This window comes from Stenella coeruleoalba (assembly GCF_951394435.1).
Source record: "Stenella coeruleoalba genome assembly, chromosome: 2".
NCBI classification, from domain to species: domain Eukaryota; kingdom Metazoa; phylum Chordata; class Mammalia; order Artiodactyla; family Delphinidae; genus Stenella; species Stenella coeruleoalba.
The window spans coordinates 92523251-92545126 of record NC_137147.1 but is presented as its reverse complement, the minus strand read 5'-3'; the positions used below and the strand labels follow the sequence as shown (position 1 = coordinate 92545126).

Below are 21876 nucleotides of genomic sequence, written 5' to 3'. Positions count from 1 at the left end.
TATCTGTTTTAGCAAGGGTGAAGTCAGACCTCTCAAAATATGCTTGTTAAGTATTATTTTGATTTTGAGCCAATGAATATATTATCTATAAAATTAAAAAACGTAAGTAGGTACCTTAAACAGTAAGTAGTTTTCAGTAAATAGACAAGAAGTTGAAGACAAATATGGACATTTCTCATAAACAGCAAATTAGTGTTTTGAAATTATTGTTTTTGGAATACATTTATTTTAGATGAGTTGCATCAACAATCTCAAGACTAGTTTTAATTCTTCTAAACCTATCTGTAAATGAAGTAATGTGTACATTTTTTCATTTTAGTATTAACAGTACCAGCAACAGACATTGCTGAAGAAACTGTTATAAGTGAAGAACCACCAGCCAAGAGACAATGTATTGAAATAATTGAAAACCGGGTGGAGTCTGCAGAAATAGAAGTAAGGAGTCTTTTACCCGGTGTGTTTTGCTGCAGTCATCCAAAATAAATTCCATTTGCTTTTCTTTCTTTCTTTTTTTTTTTTTGTCTTTTATATTTATTACTGACAGTATTGTTTTGATATAGCATGAGTACTTTTTTGTCTAATTTTTTGGCCTTATCCATATAGCAAGCCTTCAATAAATAAATATTGAATGAATGAATGAATGAGTAAAGAATTTGTTTGTAACAAAGTCTGTCATCATGGTAACATTGGAATGTCTTTTGTTCTTGTACTGCATCCTTTATTTTCTATTAAATTTACATACATCATTCTCCCAAGTCACTAAAGGGAATGTCACTATATATTGACTAAAAAGATTTTTTTCTTTCAAAAGTGAAAGGCGAATGCCTATTTGGGCTGGAATATGCTCTTAAAGAATGTTGAAGTTTGTCAGCTGAGTTATTTTGTAAAAAGCCATAGGTAACTGTTTATTTCACGATTAAGTCCCTTAAGGAAATTAAATTTAGACTGTTGATAGAATTCACCTTCTTTTCCCTCTGCCAAACTAGTTTGTAATTGTAAACTAGTTTGTAAGTGTAACCAAACCATAGTTATTACCTCACAGATTTTTTTCTCACATGACTGTAAATAAAGTTATGTTTTCCAAAGTTGATATTAACTTATATCAAATGAAAATAAGATCATTCTTGAATAACTTTGAAAGAGCAACTGCAGTGTAAAGAAAAGAATATTGGACTTGAAATTACATGAGCTGGATTTGAATCCCACCTCTTGCCCCTCCCTATTAGCTTTGAGGCAAGTTATCTTACCTTTCTGAGTTCCTGTTTATTTTCTCCCAAATTGGAATTTAAGATAACAATATCTGTATTTTGGGGTTTCTATGAGAGTTGAAAAAGTCAGCATACTCATTATATACACATTCATAATATCTAATATGTGTGAATAATAAATGTTGGTGACTATTTAGGAATTCTTTGTTATCATAGAAAAGAGAGGATTTAAAAAAATGCCATCTAAAGGCAACATAATTCTGACTGAGGACAATTAGAAAATATCCTTGCCCAAATTCGTTTACATGTAAGACTGGTACATCTTTGGCCACAATCTCAAAGGACATATTATTGAGTTACGAAGAATTTGATTCATGGTTTAACCAGAATGTTTGATAAACTTGTGACTTTAATTATTGAGGGTGAGTTGTTTCATTTCTTCAAAATTTAAAGTGATATTCAGTACACTGAAGTTTTTATAAACTAACCATTTATTTCATTGAATGGTATCAGTATACTTATTATTTTAAAATCTTTAATGTCTTTTACTGATAAATCAGTTGATCTTGTTTTCTGGCATATAAGGTGAGAAAGATTTTGTGATGTACTTTGCTTTAACTATTTAATAAAACATTTTTAAATTACTTGAATTTTTATTGAACATAAACTGACTCAATTCAACATTTCTTTTAATTGAAGTATAGTAGATTTATGTCAATTCAACATTTTCAAAATAATGAATGTGCAGGCTGTACTTTTATTTACCTAACAACCAGTGAGAATTTCTGTTTTCATCAAAGATCAACCTAATTCCACTCTTACAGTCTTTCAGAGACCAAGGAGAATAATCGCAAATAATAAGAAAGTGTGAATTGAGGTATATAAATTAACTAGAACCAAGGAGATTAGCACTTCAGGGAGATGGAATTTTAGCTTGATATAAAGAACTTCACGAGTTAGTTTTAGCTTAATTTTAGTAATTAGAGCTTTCTGGTAATGGAAGTCTTATTCTCCATCACTGGAAATGTTCAAGCCAAAGTTTCAGGATGTTAGAGCTATTACAGAGAGACTTTGAAGCATGCAGTGAGAAGAGATGGTAGAGGTGGGCAGGGGATACAGAATGAAGAGAGACCTCCAATGTTTTCTAAAACCAGGTAATCATTTCCTTATAGTACATAAGAGTTCTTTTGATTTTATTTTCTGAGGTGACCAATAGAGTTATCTTGGGGGTATACTTTTATATTCCTTTCTAAGTGATTGCTTAGCCATTAACCCAAAAAGTTTCTCTAAAGCAGTGCTTCTCACCTGGAGCAATTTTGACCCCAGGGGACATTTGGCAATGTCTGGATACATTTCGGGTTTTCACAATGAGGGACATGCCACTGACATTTAGTGGATAGAGGCTGGGGATGCTGCTAAACACTATACACATCCTACAATGTGTGTTTTGCTGCTCAGTTCTGCAGTTGTGGTAGGAAAGCAGCCACGGGCAATTTGGAAATGAGTGGGTATGGCTGTATTTCAGTAAAACTTTATAAAAACAGGATCATATTTGACCCATGGCAGTTAGAAAATGGCCAGCTCAATGGACAAGGAGAGAGCTCATACACCCTGCCTAGTTTCTCTCTTTTTTAAAAAAAACATTTAATGGTTAAGAATATGAGTCTGGAAGCAGATTTAGGTTTGAATGATAATTTTCTGAGTGTGATTGGTCAAGTTATTTAGCCTTTCAAGGCTTGGCTTCCCCATCAGTAAAAAGGGGAAAATAATAGCACCTACATTATCAGAGTGTTGTAAGGTTTAAATGAGAATGCATGTGAAGGACTAGTACAGTGGTGAGCATATAGTAAATGCTCAGTAACTGTTAGTTGTATTATTATTATCTTCTAAAATTTATATTGTGGTATGGTAGAAGATAAATCACTTTAATGATTTTTTTTTTGCTTTATAATAGCTAAAGTAAAATAAATTTGAATATTAGAAAATTACATATAAACTATTAAAAGATAATTGTTAATAGCTGAAGCAGAATTCAAGAATCTTGTTTGGAATTTAAAAAGCAAACTCGAAGTCTTTCTTTGTTCTATTATTCTGTTGCCTAATGTAATCATAATATATTGCTTGGGCTTGGAGTTGAAGTGTAAGGTATCTTCCTTACTGCTTTCATCTCCTGAAATAATTGTGAATCTCTTGCTGTTTCTAAGTGTGAATAAATAGGTAATACTAGAAGATGCCTTAGAGTTAATCTTTTCTAATATTTCCAACCAAATCAGGGCAAGTTTTTATCCATATTCAAAACTTTGGCTGCCAAAGGATCTTATTTCTTAGTACATGTAAAAGTATAAAACACTTATGCATGGCTGTACTCACAGGCTGTACTCCTGCCAGAGGTAGGGGTCTAGCTCCCACCCTTCCACTGGTGCCCAAATTCCTGCATAGTTCACTGCCAGGGACTGGTGTCATTTGCTTACGTGAGGCTGGCATCTTGCCTGAAGTAAGGAGAAAAGGATAGCAGGGTAGGGCGTAGGCATTTCTTCTACTTGTACATTTTGTGTAGTTGGAAGATTTGGAGACTACTTATATAATCAATCACTCTTACATTTGGTGGACTCATGGGAAAAATAAATGTTAGATCTAGCTTCATTCTCAGTGTGGAGAAGGCAGTGGGATCACAGGAAGGCAGGAGTATTTTACATGTTCCTCCTTGTGGACCATGTGAATAGTGGAGGGTAGGGAATCTTTCGGTGTTCACAATGGACAAGGGTCTAGGAGGCAGTGGAAGAGACCACAGTGCCCTCTTTCCCAGCAAGCTTCTTACCCCTCGCCTTTACCTTCAGTTCTCTCTTTTAAGTGTCTTGTCCAGTGTGAACCTGGCCTCTCTTTGCCATTAGTAGTCCTACCCTCAGCCCCCACCCCAAGCAGAAGGCCTGGGCTTCTGTAATGAGGTTGAGCTTGGACCTGGGCAAGTTGAGTTTTTGTCCATGTGCTTACTAGAGGTATGGGAAAGGAATCTTTGAAGTGTTTTCCCTTAGGCAACTGTATAGGGACAGAGTGAGGAGAGGAGAAAGAATACCACTTACATTGGACCAGATTTGTGTTCTTCCTCTCAATTTGTTCAGAAATTTGATACATATATTTTACAGCATATAATATAATGAATCACAGTAGAGAAATTAGTATTTTATTGGTTTGTAAAATGGTATAATTTAGGAAACACTAATCTAGACCAGCACTGTTCATTTTAAAGATGAGGAATCTTGCTTGCTGTCATAGGGAAAGATAGTTTTATTTATTTACTTTTTCATAAAAATTTATTTATTTATTTATGGCTGCGTTGGCTGCTTTCTCTAGTTGCGGCGAGTGGGGGCTACTCGGTGCGGTGCGCGGGCGTCCCATTGCGGTGGCTTCTCTTGTTGTGGAGCACAGGCTCTAGGCACGCGGGCTTCAGTAGTTGTGGCACAAGGGCTCAGTAGTTGTGGGTCGTGGGCTCTAGAGCGCAGTCTCGGTAGTTGTGGTGCACGGGCTTTGTTGCTCCGCGGCATGTGGGATCTTCCTGGACCAGGGCTCGAACCCGTGTCCTCTGCATTGGCAGGCGGATTCTTAACCACTGTGCCACCACGGAAGTCCCGGGAAAGGTAGTTTTAAAAGCAGTAATATTAGAACCTCATAACCCTGACTCCTTATTGTGTTACCATGAGAAAGCTACATTGTCTCTGAGCATCATTTTCCTCATCTGTAAAATGGGCATAATGTCTGTCTTAGAGACTTGTTATTGGAAATTACCTTGTTTATATATATAATGGGTGCTCAATAAATATTAAGTTTTTTATAATTAGTAGCTTTTTAACATCACAGATAAAGATGTGAAGAGGTATGGTGGTATATTTCCCTGTTAAAGTTGTTCACTAGTTTTTGTAGTATGTATAAAAATACAGGTACCCAATTTGGGTTCATTATGTTAGTCTTATTTCTAATTAGAAAATAATTTCCTTGAGGTCAGAGACTAATCTGTATCTCGTAGTGTGGAGCTCGAAACTAGGGCTTTAATTATAAGGGAATTGGTGAAAAAGGCAAGATGTCTCAGAAATACCAATACATGGCTACTTCTAGCAACTCCACATTTTTTTATTTGAAAGATGCATGCTTGTATGTGTTATTGTATTTGTGCAACAATTGAAAAAAAACTTTTTTTTTAAATTAGGAGAGAGAAGCTCTTCAGAAACAGCTGGATGAAGCTAATCGAGAAGCACAAAAATATCGACAGCAACTTCTAAAGAAAGAACAGGAAGCAGAGGCCTACAGACAGAAATTAGAAGCTATGACTCGTCTTCAGACAAATAAAGAAGCTGTTTAATTGAAATGAACATATAGTTTGAGTTTACTTTTGGTCAAGAAAGAATACAGTCTTGAACTGTACACAGTAAGGTGCAGTCATGGGAAGACAGGATAATAAAAGAGACTGCAGCTTGATAATTGGACTTAAGCCATGAGCTCTGGATTCTTGTAACATAAAACTTTACTTTAGAAGTTGTGAAATGTATTTAAAACTGAATTCTGTAAATAGTTTTTTTTTTTTTTACAGTTCCAAATGTGTTGATAAAGATTGTTGAAGAGATCCCAAAACACAATAAGCCACTGTTTTTTGTGAATTCTTTTTGATTTTAGTACAAACCTTAATTTCTCAGAAACAGAACAGTTTTAAGGGTGATCGTTGTTGATTAGACCAAATGTTGTGTAATAATTATGTGGTGGACTGATGCTGGAATTACTCCTGTAGGTATAAACTTCTATATGAAGAGAAGATTTCTCCCAGGAAATCTTGTACAGCTTTAAGTTGTCTCAGATTCTCTGAAAACATTTTTTAGAAAGCAAATTTTTATATTTGTTCAATTTCAGCTATACCCACGTAGATTTACATGTATATGAAGCAGATATTTTTAAAACTTTCTGTTTGTACATATTCTGCATGTTTTATAATTTCAAAATGCATCACTTGCATAGGTATTTTTCCCACAAAGATGATGAAAGTTACTAGGAAAGAAAGAAACCCTTTTATTCTATAGGTCATTGAAACTAAGTAAGCTAGCAGCTGGTTTTATTGGAATGACAATGTTCTTGGAAGGAGCAGCTTACAAGATACCTTGAATTTGCAAACTGCAACATCTATGCTTTTTTGAAAATTTCATAGTGGGGATGTGAAACAATTCTGTGCCTTCCATCATGATTTCCACATGAAAGCACTTTAAGGCACTGGATTTTAATATAATGTTTTCAGAAAACTCAAAGCATATGGCTTTCTGAAATATTTCGTGGACTCATTTCCTCCCCAGGAAATTATTCTTATGAAAAAAATTGCTTTTGTATGGTAGAACAGGAACTTTTTGTACTACGGTGATGCTATAGATATGTCTGACATAACTTTTACTTTCCCTGTGAAAGCTGTATGTCTGTGCTGTGACTGGCTCTCATCACAATATTGTTCAATTCCACAATGTATGGACATTAAACTCTGACATAGTGTTCTTTCTTTTTTGTAAACATAACTTCAAGTTCTTTTTCCTGTTTCATTTTTAAATGTTTTATTGCTTTATAAAAATGTTTAACCCTAAGACCCTTCTAGATTACCTATACTGTATAAAGAAGCAATTACCCTTAAAACTGTACTCTGCCCTACTTTTCTATTTTACAATTAAATATCTTTTCCACATATGTTCAGTGTAGACTTATATTTTGACCACATTTTATTCACACATTAAAAAGTTTGTTCTGTGTATTACGGCCATATTCCATGTATGAAAATATTATAAATTCTTCACACTGTGTCTTAAAAGTATCTAAAACTGGGTTTTACAAATGCCAAGTCATATTTTCAGTTGCGTGAAGCTGCTTTTCTGTGTCTGTTTTTTAGTACGTTAGTGCATTTATGGATTTGTTATGTTAGGAAGGGTACCCTAACGTGTGCAGTGTCAGAGTAGAGCAGGGGCAGCGTGTTCACCTCACTGTATAGTTTTGCTTCCAAGACCAGATTGGCCCTGAAGATCCTTGAGAAAGTGTTGGAAACTAGCTTCTGAAAGTGAATTTAATGCCTTCTTTGATTTCTAGTCTTTTGTTCTGCTAGAAACTTTACCTGGTGCACGAAAGAATTTTGATCTATAATAACATTTGCCATAAATGGGAGAAAATAATTGATACTTAAGAGGAATAAGTGTATGATAGTATCAGGTAGACATTGAAATGTCTTGGGGGGAAGTCCATGTTTTTCAGAGTCTGTATGTTGGACTTGTGTAATTACTTAATCATCTACACCTGATTCACTGTACTATGAAATCAGAACTTAAACAAGAACTTATAACTAAAAAAAGCATTTGCTTTTTCTTTTTAGCCCGTTTTGAGGTGGACTGGGAAAGCTTTGCATTCTACTTATTCTCAATGGTGTTATGAGCAGAAGATTAAGAGAACTGACAGAATAAAATAATAAAGTTTTCAAAAATCCACACTTAATGTGTTTCCAGTACCTAATGATGGATTCATAGTTAAAGGTCATCAGGTTGCCACATTGATGGCTAATTATTTCCACTTATGTCTGAACAAACACCTTCTTTATTTTATTTTTTTTAGAAAACAGTCCACAGTTTCCTTTCTTTCAATATTTGTGTGGTAAACAAAAATGCATGGGGATATTTTCGTATGGGTTGAGGATGTTTCTCTTTGTATATTCATGAAGGGAATGAGATATTGATTTTAAATGAACAAACACCTTCTTGAGCAGCCCTTCTCAACCAGGGTTCTGCGAGAGAATCAAGCTCTGATGCCCTAAATGTTAGGGCCTAATGAATTAATTCCTTGTAATGAATTAGTTTCTGTTCCGTGCATCTGGAATAGTACTGGTCATGTACTTTCTAGACACTGAGTTCACTAGATGTCTTGATTGCCTAATTACTCGTTTACGATTTTAAAACTTCCCTGTGTACAGTCGCTAGAACTCTGGGGTTACAAATTCTAGGTTGGGTCTGTGATGATTTCAGAAAGCCTCATCTGACAACTGGTATCTGCAGAGACTGTGCTTCTCAACTAATTTTCATTTATTGTTACTTTATTTATGTCTCAGTTACTTCCCCAAAGGGCTTGTGTTGTCATTTATTTTTACTGGCTTTTAGAAGTTATATTTTTTATTTTTTTTGTTTTGTTTTGTTTTTGTTTTTTTGGCGGTACGCGGGCCTCTCACTGCTGTGGCCTCTCCCGTTGCGGAGCACAGGCTCCGGACGCGCAGGCTCAGCGGCCATGGCTCACGGGCCCAGCCACTCCGCGGCACGTGGGATCCTCCCGGACTGGGGCACGAACCCGTGTCCCCTGCATCGGCAGGCGGACTCCCAACCGCTGCGCCACCAGGGAAGCCCTAGAAGTTACTTTTTTATGTCAATCTTTCCTGATATCAACAGCAGGTAGTTTTTCTTTCACTCTACCACTGGATTGCTTTATTTGTTTATGATGGTGGAGGGTTGGGAGTTCGAGAGCTTTCTTCTGTGACGTTCAAAATAACAGCTAAGGAGAGAAGGAAATAAATGTGAATATATAATTTGGACTATACTTGTGTTTAACAAAAAGGTCTGTGTACAAAATGTTTATCCAAACCATATTGCTAATGAAAATCTATGCCAGTATGTTTCTTCAGCATGGTCATTTATGATACTATTTATTGAAAATCAGAAGAAACCCTTGCCCATAACAGGAACTGATGAGTTGATAGATATTCATGGATACTTTATGCTGATATGACTAATTTTTTGTCTTACTCTGTACAAAGTTTCTTCCAGATGAAATCTATAAAGTTTCTTTGTGTCTTAATACCTGGAAGATCTTGAGAACTGACAAAATGTATCAAGAAGAAGACCCTTTTCAGATAAAATCACAAAACAATTGTAGGAACCTTTATATCCATATGGATGGGTTCCCAAGGCATTAGGACTCAGGCTTATATAGCAAATAGAAAAAAAAAAAATTCTATTCACCTAGCTTCTATTGAGTAAATATCTCCTTCCATCATGTCAGATCAACTTAGGAATGAACTAACTAATATATTTGTTATTTTATTAAGTCATATTTACTGTACTTGGATTTCATTATAGATAACTAGTCTCTTGTAGTTTTGAATGATGTTTGCTATTTGCTTTCTCTGTGTTAGGTGAGAACATCTCAATGCACATGGACTCAGTTTGACGTAAGCTCTTTGAATTCATTCTCAGATTACTTTGTGTAATTTGTGATGGAAAATACGCTTCTGGTTCCAAGTCAAAATTTTGATATCATTATTTTTGTGACTTATTAAAAGTATTTTCCAAATATATAGATAGTCTTATAGTTTTTTACATCATTTTGATACCCTGAGATCCTTTAAAAATATTTCACATTAATGATAATCAAGTAGTGAATATAATTTAGATATAGTTCTTGGGGCTCTTCATTTTTAGATAAGTATTGTAATTCCCCCCAAAACTACTGTTTTCTTCCTGGAAAAATTTTGACCTGATCTCTGTGATTCTATCCACTGTACTTTATTAATTGCTTACTCAAATTTTCATTTGAACAGTTTAGATCTCATGTGCATGGCTGATACGTAATGTTTTCTACATATATAAATATATGCAATTACAGTGTTACTACTGATTAATTACATGGATTATAATTTTGAATTTTATGAATTATTTTAATGTCTCCTTGGTTTTTCTGTAAGAAAATATTTTTTTTTAAAGGGCTTCAAATGCTTGGCTTATTTATTTATTTATTTATTTATGGCTGTGTTGGGTCTTCATTTCTGTGCGAGGGCTTTCTCTAGTTGTGGCAAGCAGGGACCACTCTTCATCGCGGTGCGCGGGCCTCTCATTATCGCGGCCTCTCTTGTTGTGGAGCACAGGCTCCAGACGGGCAGGCTCAGTAGTTGTGGCTCAGCGGGCCTAGTTGATCCGCGGCATGTGGGATCTTCCCAGACCAGGGCTCGAACCCGTGTCCCCTGCATTAACAGGCAGATTCTCAACCACTGTGCCACGAGAGAAGCCCGAAAATATTTTTCTTGCATGCCAGATAAAAGTCAGTAAAGCATTCATTTTTTGTTACTATTTTTCATAATTATCCTTTGCCTGCCATCCTTATAACTCTCAAGAATTATTTAAAGTTTAAATTGCATTTGCATGTTTTGCTATACAAAAATAACATACATTAAGAAAGCTTACACTTAAATGAATCTGTAGTCTCTTTTTATAAAAAACTATCGGTCTGCCAGAGAACTGACTCTACTTCCAAACATTTCTGCGAAGAGTAATAGACTCTCAGCATCAAACACTGAAGCAAATTAAGAATGTTTACTACTTTTGTTAGAAACGATTTAATACTCAGTTGTTTTAATCAAAACTTCAAAACATATAGAAGGGCATAGAGAATAATTTAACAAACATCCATGTACCTACCACCCAAATTTAATAAATTTTTTAACATCTTTATTGGAGTATAATTGCTGTACAATGGTGTGTTAGTTTCTGCTTTATAACAAAGTGAAGCTATACATATACACATATCCCCGTAACCCCTCCCTCTTGTGTCTCCCTCCCACCCTCCGTATCCCACCCCTCTAGGTGGTCACAAAGCACCGAGCTGATCTCCCTGCGCTATGCGGCTGCTTCCCACTAGCTATCTGTTTTACATTTGTCACTTTGTCCCAGCTTACCCTTCCCCCTCCTCGTGTCCTCAAGTCCATTCTCTAGTCACTTTGTCCCAGCTTACCTTTCCCCCTCCTCGTGTCCTCAAGTCCATTCTCTAGTAAGTCTGTGTCTTTATTCCCGTCTTGCCCCTAGGTTCTTCATGACCTTTTTTTTTTTTTTTTTAGATTCCATATATATGTGTTAGCATACGGTATTTGTTTTTCTCTTTCTGACATACTTCACTCTGTATGACAGACCCTAGGTCCACCCACCTCACTACAAATAACTCAATTTCATTTCTTTTTATGGCTGAGTAATATTCCATTGTATATATGTGCCACATCTTCTTTATCCATTCATCTGTCGATGGACACTTAGGTTGTTTCCATGTCCTGGCTGTTGTAGATAGAGCTGCAGTGAACATTGTGGTACATGACTCTTTTTGAATTATGGTTTTCTCAGGGTATATGCCCAGTAGTGGGATTGCTGGGTCGTATGGTAGTTCTATTTGTAGTTTTTTAGTATCAATTTACATTCCCACCAACAGTGCAAGAGTGTTCCCTTTTCTCCACACCCTCTCCAGCATTTATTGTTTGTAGATTTTTTGATGATGGCCATTCTGACTGGAGTGAGGATCCTTTATTGTAGTTTTGATTTGCATTTCTCTAATGATTAGTGATGTTGAGCATCCTTTCATGTGTTTGTTGGCAGTCTGTTTATCTTCTTTGGAGAAATGTCTGTTTAGGTCTTCTGCCCATTTTTGGATTGGGTTGTTTGTTTTTTTGATATTGAGCTGCATGAGCTGCTTGTAAATTTTGGAGATTAATCCTTTGTCAGTTGCTTCATTTGCAAATATTTTCTCCCATTCTGAGGGTTGTCTTTTCATCTTGTTTATGTTTTCCTTTGCTTTGCAAAAGCTTTTAAGTTTCATTAGGTCCCATTTGTTTATTTTCATTTTTATTTCCATTTCTCTAGGAGGTGGGTCAAAAAGAATCTTGCTGTGATTGATGTCATAGAGTATTCTGCCTATGTTTTCTCTAAGAGTTTTATAGTGTCTGGCCATACATTTAGGTCTTTTATCCATTTTGAGTTTATTTTTGTGTATGGTGTTAGGGCGTGTTCTACAAATTTAATAAATCTTAAAATTACCTTCTTTGCCTCAAATCTTTTCTGTTAAGAAATTGAATGTTACAGATGTAGTTGAAGTCCCTTTTTTCTCCTTTCTCATCTCATTCCTCTCTCCTAAAGACAGCCACTATCCTGAGGTTGAAATGTATTGTTCTGTCTACATTTTCATGCTTTTTCTGCATACCAAATTTCATAAATATAGGGTAAGGTTTCTGTGGTTCTTAAACTTTGTTAAAGTTATCATTTTATACATATGTCATTCTGCATATTGAGTTTTTTAGTTCATCAATATTTTAGACATTCATATCTGAGTATCTAATCATTCATTTTGACTTATAAAATTAAATAAATATACCATATGTATTTATCCTTTGTTCTGTGTATAGATGTGTCACTTCCTATTTTTGACTATTATAAATAGTGATGTAATGAACATCCTCGTATGTTTATCTTCTTATGTGCAGGGATGTGCTAGGTTTCCCCAGAAAATGGAATTGTTAGATTGAGGCTAGGTAATTTTACTAGATAGACATTGTCAAATTGCTTTCCAGAGTGGCTCTGAATAGTGATGAGAATTCTCATTTCCCCACATCTCACCAACATATGATATTGTCACACTGTTTTTGCCAGCCTCCATTGATATGAAATTGTTCTCATTATTTGCAATTCCCTGTTATTAGTGAGGCTGAACATTTTTTCCCTGTTGTTTCTGGTCCGTTAGCATTTATTCTTCTGTGAATTGCTAGTTCATGACCTGTTTTTTATTGGGTAGTTTTTCTTATTGATTTGTTGAAGTTTAATATTTTTCTGGAAACTAATCTTTTGCTGGTTGCATGAGTTGTAAATATCTTCTCCCACTGTCTGACTTAAAAATTTTTTAAATTGTCTTAGTTAGTACATGTTTACTGAGTATCTATTATGTGCAACTCTCAATACCAGGCTGAGTTAGAATTTCAAGTGTTATATCGGTCTAATACTCAAGGAGCCTATTAAAGGTGGAATGGAATTTTAATTTACAACTTGAATCTTTTTCTCTTTTAGCTGAATAATGTCTCCTTTTTATAATATATGCTTTTCCAGATAATTAGTGAGGGAAAGATGTAATTTTCACACTTAAACCATTTTTAGAAGATGTAATATACTACTTAATGTAATTTTTTTCCATTTTTACACTGTTTTTCTTTTGATATTTATAGTTGTGTGTTTTAAATTATATTTGAAAGGACAATGAGTGTTTGGATTATTGCACATGATGTGTACTAAAGTGTTCTGAAACATTTAGCAGAGCCTCCAAAAAATAAAATTCCACTAGCCCCTTATCCTAGAGGTCTGGAGATACCAAAGTTGAGGGAAGCAGCCTGGTGTGATGTAAAGAACATGGGTATTGGATCAGATAATCCTGGGTTCAAATCCTGGCCCCTTCAATTATTATTTTGTGTAATTTTAGCCAATTGTTTCAATTTCCTTGAGACTAAGTTTCTCAAGAATGAGACAGAAGATGGCTTTCACTAGATTGTGAAGATTGAATCTAATCATATGTATTAAAAGTGCAAGGTACAGTGGTCAGTACATAGTAAACATTTGCTAAGTATATTTTGAAGAAATATGTAGAAGAGATAGAACCTATTGAAGGTATATAAAGGACTGTCAATCATCCCAGCCCCACCCTCTCCCTCTGGACAAAAAGGTGTGATTTTCTGCTGTCCTAAGGCAGTATTTGTCAACTCCATCCTTATGCTACCTTCCTAAGTGAGCAGCTAAGCCTGATTGCTCTTTGTACAGCTGGTTGCTCCCTGGAGGAAGTTGGACTTCCTCTTCCTTCCTATCATGTAGCCTCTTGTAGACTAACCCTAGCCTACATCTGTATCACGTCTGTACCCAGTGCTTTTTCAGAGGGCAAAATACCATTACGATGGGCACAAAAATCCCCTTTCAATACATGGTTGAAAATGAAACCAATTCCTCAGTTCTAAGCAGTTCCTTGGAGAGCACAGCTCCCTGTCTTAAGTCCTAGTAATCCCTCTGTTTCCAGTAATAGTGACAGTTGCACCACTTCATTTAAGTTCACACTCCCCCCGTTAATCAGACAAGCATAATACTTCTTTGTGGAGTTTCTCAGTGAAGTTGGAGTTCCAGGCTTTTATTTCTGTTGTTGCCTGGCTTCAAGGCACACGCCATTAACGTCTTTTTTTCGCTAAATTCAGCTATAAGCAGGAAGGATGGACCAAATGTGGAAGACTTCACATCTCAGCTCTCTTAAGCAGAATTTAATAAAACATTCCAAACAGCAAATTGTATAAAAGAAGAATTGTTACTACAACTTTTAGTTTTATATAATCTGTTCACATCTAAAAGAAAGAGAGAACAGAAGTCACTGTCCCTACGTGTGGAGAGATGGGGAAACACTGATACACTTACTCTATCTTTCTGGAGGGCATTTTGTAAAACCGACCAAAACTCTTTTACTCAGCAATTCTACTTCTAGAAATTTATTTTAAGGAAATATCTAAGGGGCAAAATTGTTCTACCTCATTCTTATTAATAGTAACAAACAAGCAAAAACCCCAAAACTTAATTGTCCAAATACAGGATTGGTTGAAGATTGCAGTATATGCACATGATAGAATATTATACAACCATTAACTTGTTAAATTCTTTTCCTTGAATGCAGTATGATTAAATTTTCAAAAATTTTATGTTGCATGTCTAAGTGTGAGGTGTGTGCACGTGACGAGTTTATACACCAAGTTACAAGGAGGGACTTACAAGTAGGCGTACAATGTGAGTATGAGTATGGCAGGTGAGATGGGATGGGGAGGAAAACTGGGAGTATGAGTGGGCAGGAGTGGAGAATAAAGTGTGAGAACTCTAAATACAAAAGTATTTGGAAGGCTACGTGACACAACATCCTTGTATTTCTATCTGAATATTCACTTGCTTGATGATCTCATCCAGTTTCAAGGTTTTAAATATCTGTAGGCTGATGACTGCCAAATTTGTATCTGCAGCCCAGGCTTTCTTCATGAACTCCAGACTCATCTAACTACTCCCTTGATAGTCCCACTGACACTTCTAATACACATCTCAAACTTGACGTGCTCAAAACTGAACTCCTCTCTACTCCTTCCTGTTTCTCAGATCCAAACTGAAGTCACCCTTGACTCTTTTCTTTCTTTCATATCCCACATCTGTGAAACCATTAGCAAATCTTGTTTGTCTTACTTTCAAAATATATCTAGAGTCAGATCACGTCACACTGGTCCATTAGTACCAGCATCATCTCTTCTCTAGATAATTATAATCGCTTCCTATCTGGTCTGCCTGACTCCTTGTTCCCCCAAATCAACTCCCAACACAACAGCCACAGTGACTCTTTCAAGAATGAAGCTGGCTCATGTCACTCCTCTGCTCAGATACTTTCACGGTTTCCTATCCTGCTCAAAGTAAACGGTAAAGTACTTATAATGACTAGAGAGGCCCTCCCTGATCTGACCCACCTCTTCCCATTACTTTTCTGACCCCATTTCCTCCCAGTCTCTGGCTCCATCACTGAACTCCAAGCTAAGTGTCCTCCTAGCTGTTCCTCAAACACAAGATGCTCACTCTCATCATACCACCTTGCATGTACCATTCCCTCTACCTAGAGCATTTTTTGTCCAGATATACCTAAGTTCCCTTCTTTCACCTCCTTCAGACTTTTGTTCAAATGTCTCCTTTTCTGGGAGATCTTTTCTGACTTATCCTGTCTTACACCGTTTTTACCCCTTCCCTGGCTTTCTTTTTTATTTTTTTTCCTCCCTGCACTTATAACTTCTGATATATTATGTGTTTCCTTTGTTTATTTTCTCTCTGTCCCACCAGACTGTAAGCTCCGTGAGGAGTTCACCGTGATGTCCTCAGCATTCACAAGAGTGCCCGACACAAGGAAGGTCCCTGACAAATACCTGTTGAATGAATGGGTGAGAATCAGCTCTGGTTCTCTGGATGGTGGGGTGTTTTACATTCTCCTCCTTGTGTATCAGAGCTCCTAATTTTTCTAGATGAAGTTTAAAAAAAATGAAATAATGCTAATTGTGCCTATATTACAGACAGGGAAATGAGGGAGATAAAAAAAACTTCCCCAAGTAATGAGCGTCAGAAATTAACCCTAGCTCTTTTCCTTTTTTTTTTCCAAAGAGACAAGGGTTTCTCAGCCTTGACACTATTGACATTTTAGGCTGAGTAGTTCTTTGTTGTGGGCTGTCCTGTGCATTGTATGGTGTTTAGCAGCATCCCTGGCCTCTACGCAGTAGATGCCAATAACACCTCCCTCCTCCCCTTTAAAAACGATAAATGTCTCCAGATTTTGCCAAGTGTCCTCTGAACAAACTTCTGGGAATGTTTTCTTCTTTCTTTGAGAAAAGGAACCCACAGGGGGATCCACAGAGCTGATCCTGGTGCCCAGCCTCATCATTATTGCCTCTGACGAGAGCTGTTAAGCTGAATTTTGAGTTGCACCTTTTAGGCAAGCAGCCCATGAGGTGGGAAATAAATTGAGAGTAAATTGAGCTATTGGAGAAGCTAAAAGGAGATCCTGAGGCTGTGGCAAAAGGGAGTAGGGGGTGTGAGCGAGGGAGAAGCTCGGGGGAAAAAGGCAGGTCATGCAAGGTCTTGAAGGCCATTTTAAGAAGGTTAAATTTTATTGTAATTACATTATTTAAAAATTATTTAGTTTGGGGCTTCCCTGGTGGTGCAGTGGTTAAGAATCTGTCTGCCAATGCAGGGGACACGGGTTCAAGCCCTGGTCCGGGAAGATCCCACATGCCACGGAGCAACTAAGCCCGTGCACCACAACTACTGAGCCTGTGCTCTAGAGCCCGCGAGCTACAACTACTGAAGCCCGCATGCCTGGAGCCCGTGCTCCGCAACAAGAGAAGCCACCGCAATGAGAAACCCACGCACTGCAAGGAAGAGTAGCCCCCACTCGCCACAACTAGAGAAAGCCTGCACGCAGCAATGAAGACCCAATGCAGTCAAAAATAAATAAATAAGGTAAATAAATTAAAAAAAATTAGTTTAATTTTAATAGGTAGTAAATGCTCATTAAATGAGTAAGTAAATAAGAAATTAAATAAATAAATACAGCAAAAAGTAAAGTTATAAAAGGCATCTGTGAAAAGTCCTCCTCCCACCTCTGGGCCCCTCTGCTCAATTCCTGTTCAAGGTAACTACCGTTATTACTTGCTTACTAATAATTCCAATGTTTGTTTGTTTGTTTGCACGGGGTGTGGGGACACATAAAAGCAAATATAGTCTGCATTCTCATTTTCCCCTGCTTTTTTTTCACAAGTGGTACACTGTGTTCTGCACCGTGCTGTTTTCCTCATCCCTTGGAGCAGACTCCTTTTTTTGTAGAGTTGCACTGTGTGCATGTGCCTTAGTTTAATTAGTTTCCTAGCCATGGACAGTTGTGTTGTTTTCAATCTTTTGCTACTACAAACTGTGCTGCAAAGAATAACCTCGTACGCTTGTCATTTCGCACATGTACAAGGATATCCTGAAGTGGAATAGCTGGGTCAAAGGCAAGTATACATTTGCAGTTTTGGTAGATATTTCCAGATTGCCCTGCCACCTCTCTTTCCATGTGAGCACCCATTTCCCTACAGCCTTGCCCACAGGCTGTATTAGCAAACTGGGGGTGTGCTATTCTGATATGTAGTTGAGTATAGATTTAAGTTGATTTTCTTAGTTATGGGTTTTGTGTTTTCCTTTATGCTAATTTCTCTTACCAGTCTTCGCCCATTTTATATGTCAGAGTACTGGTCTTTTTCTTCTTGCCCTTGTGCTGTGACTTGCAAATATTTTTCCTCAGTTTGTCATTGTCTTTTGACTTTCCTTATGTTTTTTTTTTGAAAAATTTTTGGCTGTGCCACTCGGCATGTAAGATCTTAGTTCCCCGACCAGGGATTGAACCTGCGCCACCTGCATTGGAAGTGCGGAGTCTTAACCACTGGACCTCCAGGGAAGTCCCTGGGTTATTTTTAAATATGGTTGAATTTATAGTTTCTGGCTTTTGGGCCATAGTTAGAAAGATATTCTTCACTCTGAAGTTAACCAGAAAAGCACCTAAGTTTTCTTCATGTAATTTTCATTGTCATTTTTTAAACAGCTTTACTGAGGTATAATTGATATACCAAAAAATGTGCATATTTGATGACTTTGGACATATGCATACACCTGTGAAACTGTCTGTTACCATGATTATAGTGATGGTTTCATGTAATTTTATGCTTTTATTTTTTACATTTAAATCTAATTTTTTTTAATTTATCGGGGTACATCATATGAGGATTGGATGCAACTTTTTTTTTTTTTTTCTGGATGTATTTACCCGTAGCATTGATGAACATTTGAATCCAGTGTTTGCCTGTTAGGAATACTGCTTCTGTGAGCATACTTCTACATGTCTTATGTTGATCATATAAAAGTATTTTTGTTGGTTAAGTACCTAGAAGTAAACTTGCTGGGTTATAGCATATATATATATACATATAATACGTTCAGCTCTGGAAGATACGAGATAATATTTTCCAGGATAGTTATTTCAATTTATACTCCCACCAGAGTGTATGAGAGCCAATTGCTCTTGATATTTGCTGTCTTTCTCATTTTAGCCATTCTGGGTTTTGTGGTAGCATCCATGATGACTAATGAGATTGAACATCTTTTGCATATTTATTGACTGTTTAGATATCCTCTTTGAAGAAGTACCTACTCAAATCTGTTATCTATTTTTCTATTGGGTATACTGCCTTTTAAAATTGATTTATGGGTGTTCTTTATATATCTGGATGTATCCTCTGTTGAAGATAAGAATTGTGAAAAAAAAAGACCAAATGGAAATTCTACAACTGAAAAATATATAACTGATATTAGGAAATCAATAAACAGGTTTATCATCATATTAGAAACATCTGAAGAAAGAAATCAAAGATACATCAGAGAATAATTTCCAAGCTGAAACTCTGAGGGAAAAGAAGATGGAAATCAAAGAAAAGAATATAAAAATATAATTTATATAACATATTATATAATATGTAATATATATACAGAAATATAATATATATATATGAGATAAGGTAAAAAGTTTAACATAGGCATAATTGGAGTTGCAGAAGAATAAAAGGGAGAAAATGGAGCAGAAGCAACACTTGAAGAGAAAATAACTGATACTTTTTCATCTAAAGTTCCTAACTTGGTTTTCATGTGCTCAATAAATGTTAGCTATTATCACTGTCAATATTACTATTTTTCCTACTCTTGCTCCTAGGAAAGATTTATACTATTGACAATATCAGTGGAGTCCAAATCCACTAGGACATTTTTTCACCAAAGACCTTATGTTCCAGGGGCATTCCTCTCCTCCCCCTACCCCCTCCTCCCCCTACCCCCTCCTCCCCCTACCCCCTCCTTCTCCCTTTCCCCCTCCTCCTCCCCCCTTCTCCCCCTCCTCCTCCCCCTCCCCCTCCTCCTCCCCCTTCTCCCCCTCCTCCTCCCCCCTCCCCCTCCCCCTCCTCCCCCTCCCCTCCTCCTCCCCCTTCTCCCCTCCTCCTCCCCTTCTCCCCCTCCCCCTCCTCCCTTCCTCCTCCCCCTCCTCCTCCCCTCCTCCTCCCCCTCCTCCCCTCCTCCTCCCCCTCCTCCCCCTCTTCCCCCCTCCTCCCCCCTCCTCCCCCCTCCTCCCCCCCCTTCTTCTTCTCCTTCTTTGTCAATAGCGTTATTGAGATTGCCATACTTTAAACCCTCCCATTTATTTCTTTTCTTTTTTTTATATTTACTAGTTTGCTTTATTTTTTAGATTCTACATGTAAGTGATGTCATATAGTATTTATCTTTCTCTGACTTATTTCACTAGGCATAATATTCTCTAGGTCCATCCATGTTGCTGCAAATGGCAATATTTCATTCTTTTTATGGTTGAGTAATATTCCATTGTATCTATATACCACATTTTCTTAAACCAGTCATCTGTTGATGGGCTTTTGGATTGTTTCCATGTCTTGGCTATTGCAAATAGTGCTGCTATGAACGTTGGGGCACATGTAGTTTTTTAAATTAGAGTTTTCTTTTTTTCTGGATATATGCCCAGCAGTGGGATTGCTGGATCATACAGTAGCTCTACTTTTAGTTTTTTAAGGAACCTCCATACGATTTTCCATAGTGGCTGCACCAATTTACATTCCCACCGATAGTGCAGGAGGGTTCCCTTTCTCCACACCTTCTCCAGCATTTATTATTTGTAGACTTTTTTTTTATTAAGAAAAATCTGAATCTTTTATTTTTTATTTTATTTTAAAAATTTTATTTATTTTTGGCTACATTGGGTCCTCATTTCTACACACAGGCTTTCTCTAGTTGTGGCGAGCGGGGGCTACTCTTCCTTGCTGTGCGTGGGCTTCTCATTGCAGTGGCTCCTCTTGTTGTGGAGCATGGGCTCTAGAGTGCAGGCTCAGTAGGTGTGGCATGGGCTTAGTTGCTCCGAGGCACGTGGGATCTTCTCGGACCAGGGCTCGAACCCATGTTCTCTGCATTGACAGGCAGATTCTTAACCACTGCGCCACCAGGGAAGCCCAACTTATAGACTTTTTGATGATGGCCATTCTGACTGGTGTGAGGTGATATTGCATTTTGGTTTTGATTTGCATTTCTCTGATAATTAACGATGTTGAACATCTTTTCGTGTGCCTATTGGCCATCTGTATATCTTCTTTTGAAAAAGAAGAATATTTTGAAAATATTCAGGTCTTCTGCCCATTTTTTGGCTTTTTTGGTGTTGATTTATATATTTTGGATATTAACCCATTACTGGTCAAATCATTTGCAAATATTTTCTCCCATTCATCAGGTTGTATTTTCACGTTGTTGATGGTTTCCTGTACTGTGCAAAAGCTTTTAAGTTTAATTAGGTTCCATTTGTTTATTTTTCCTTTTATTTCCTTTGCTTTAGGAGACAGATCAAAAAAAATATGACTAAAATTCATGTCAGAGAGTGTCCTGCCTATGTTTTCTTCTGTGAGTTTTATGGTCTCTGGTCTTGTAGGTCTTTAATGCATTCTGAGTTTATTTTCATATATGGTGTAAGAGAATGTTCTAAGTTCATTCTTTTACATGTAGCTGTCCAATTTTCCCAGGATCAGTTATTGGAGAGGCTGTCTTTTCTCCCTTGTATATTCTTGTCTCCTTTGTCATAGTAAATCCCACCATTTAAAGTGTCCAATTCAATGCATTTAGTATATTCATAGTTGGTAACCATCACAATAATTTTAAAACGTTTTAATCACTACCATCCCCTCCTCCCATACAAAAAACAAAAAAAACCCAAACCCTGTTCCCCTTAGCTGTCAAACTCTGGTAGCTAGTAATCTACCTTCTGTCTCTACAAATTTGTCTATTCTGGGCATTTCATATAAATGGAATCCTATAATATGTGGCCCTTTGTGACTGGCTTCTTTCACTTAGCGTAGTGTTTTCAAGGTTTATCCATGTTGTACCTTGTGTCAGTACTTCATTCCCTTTTATTATGGAATAATATTCTGTTGTACGGTTGGATGGATGGAGATACAATAAACTGAGATGGGGAAGACTGAACGGGAAGCAGATTTTTGGAGAAAGACTAAAATTCGGTTTTGTAACATGTTAAGTTTGAGGTGCCTAAGAGCCATGCAAGCTTATTTGTCAGGTAGGCAGTTGGATGTAAGATTTTGGAGCTCAGAAGGCTGGCAGGGCCTCATGGTATAAATTTGACACAGGGTTTATACTTATAAGAATATCACCTGGTAGCATTTAAAGTCATAGAAATGGGTATGGCCACC

At 37.0% G+C, this 21876-nt stretch overlaps 1 protein-coding gene across 2 annotated transcripts in view; it reads left to right on the top strand.

Moving 5' to 3' along the window:
- Positions 1-6908, top strand: part of GABPB1 (GA binding protein transcription factor subunit beta 1) — an 80437-nt gene extending 73529 nt beyond the window's left edge. For both annotated transcript variants that reach the window (XM_079912614.1, XM_079912613.1), the window contains exons 8-9: positions 320-435; positions 5410-6908. In XM_079912614.1, the coding sequence (XP_079768740.1) occupies positions 320-435; positions 5410-5562 (269 nt within the window). In that variant the 3' untranslated portion in view covers positions 5563-6908. The remainder of the gene's footprint in view (positions 1-319; positions 436-5409) is intronic.
- The last annotated feature ends 14968 nt before the right edge of the window (positions 6909-21876 follow it).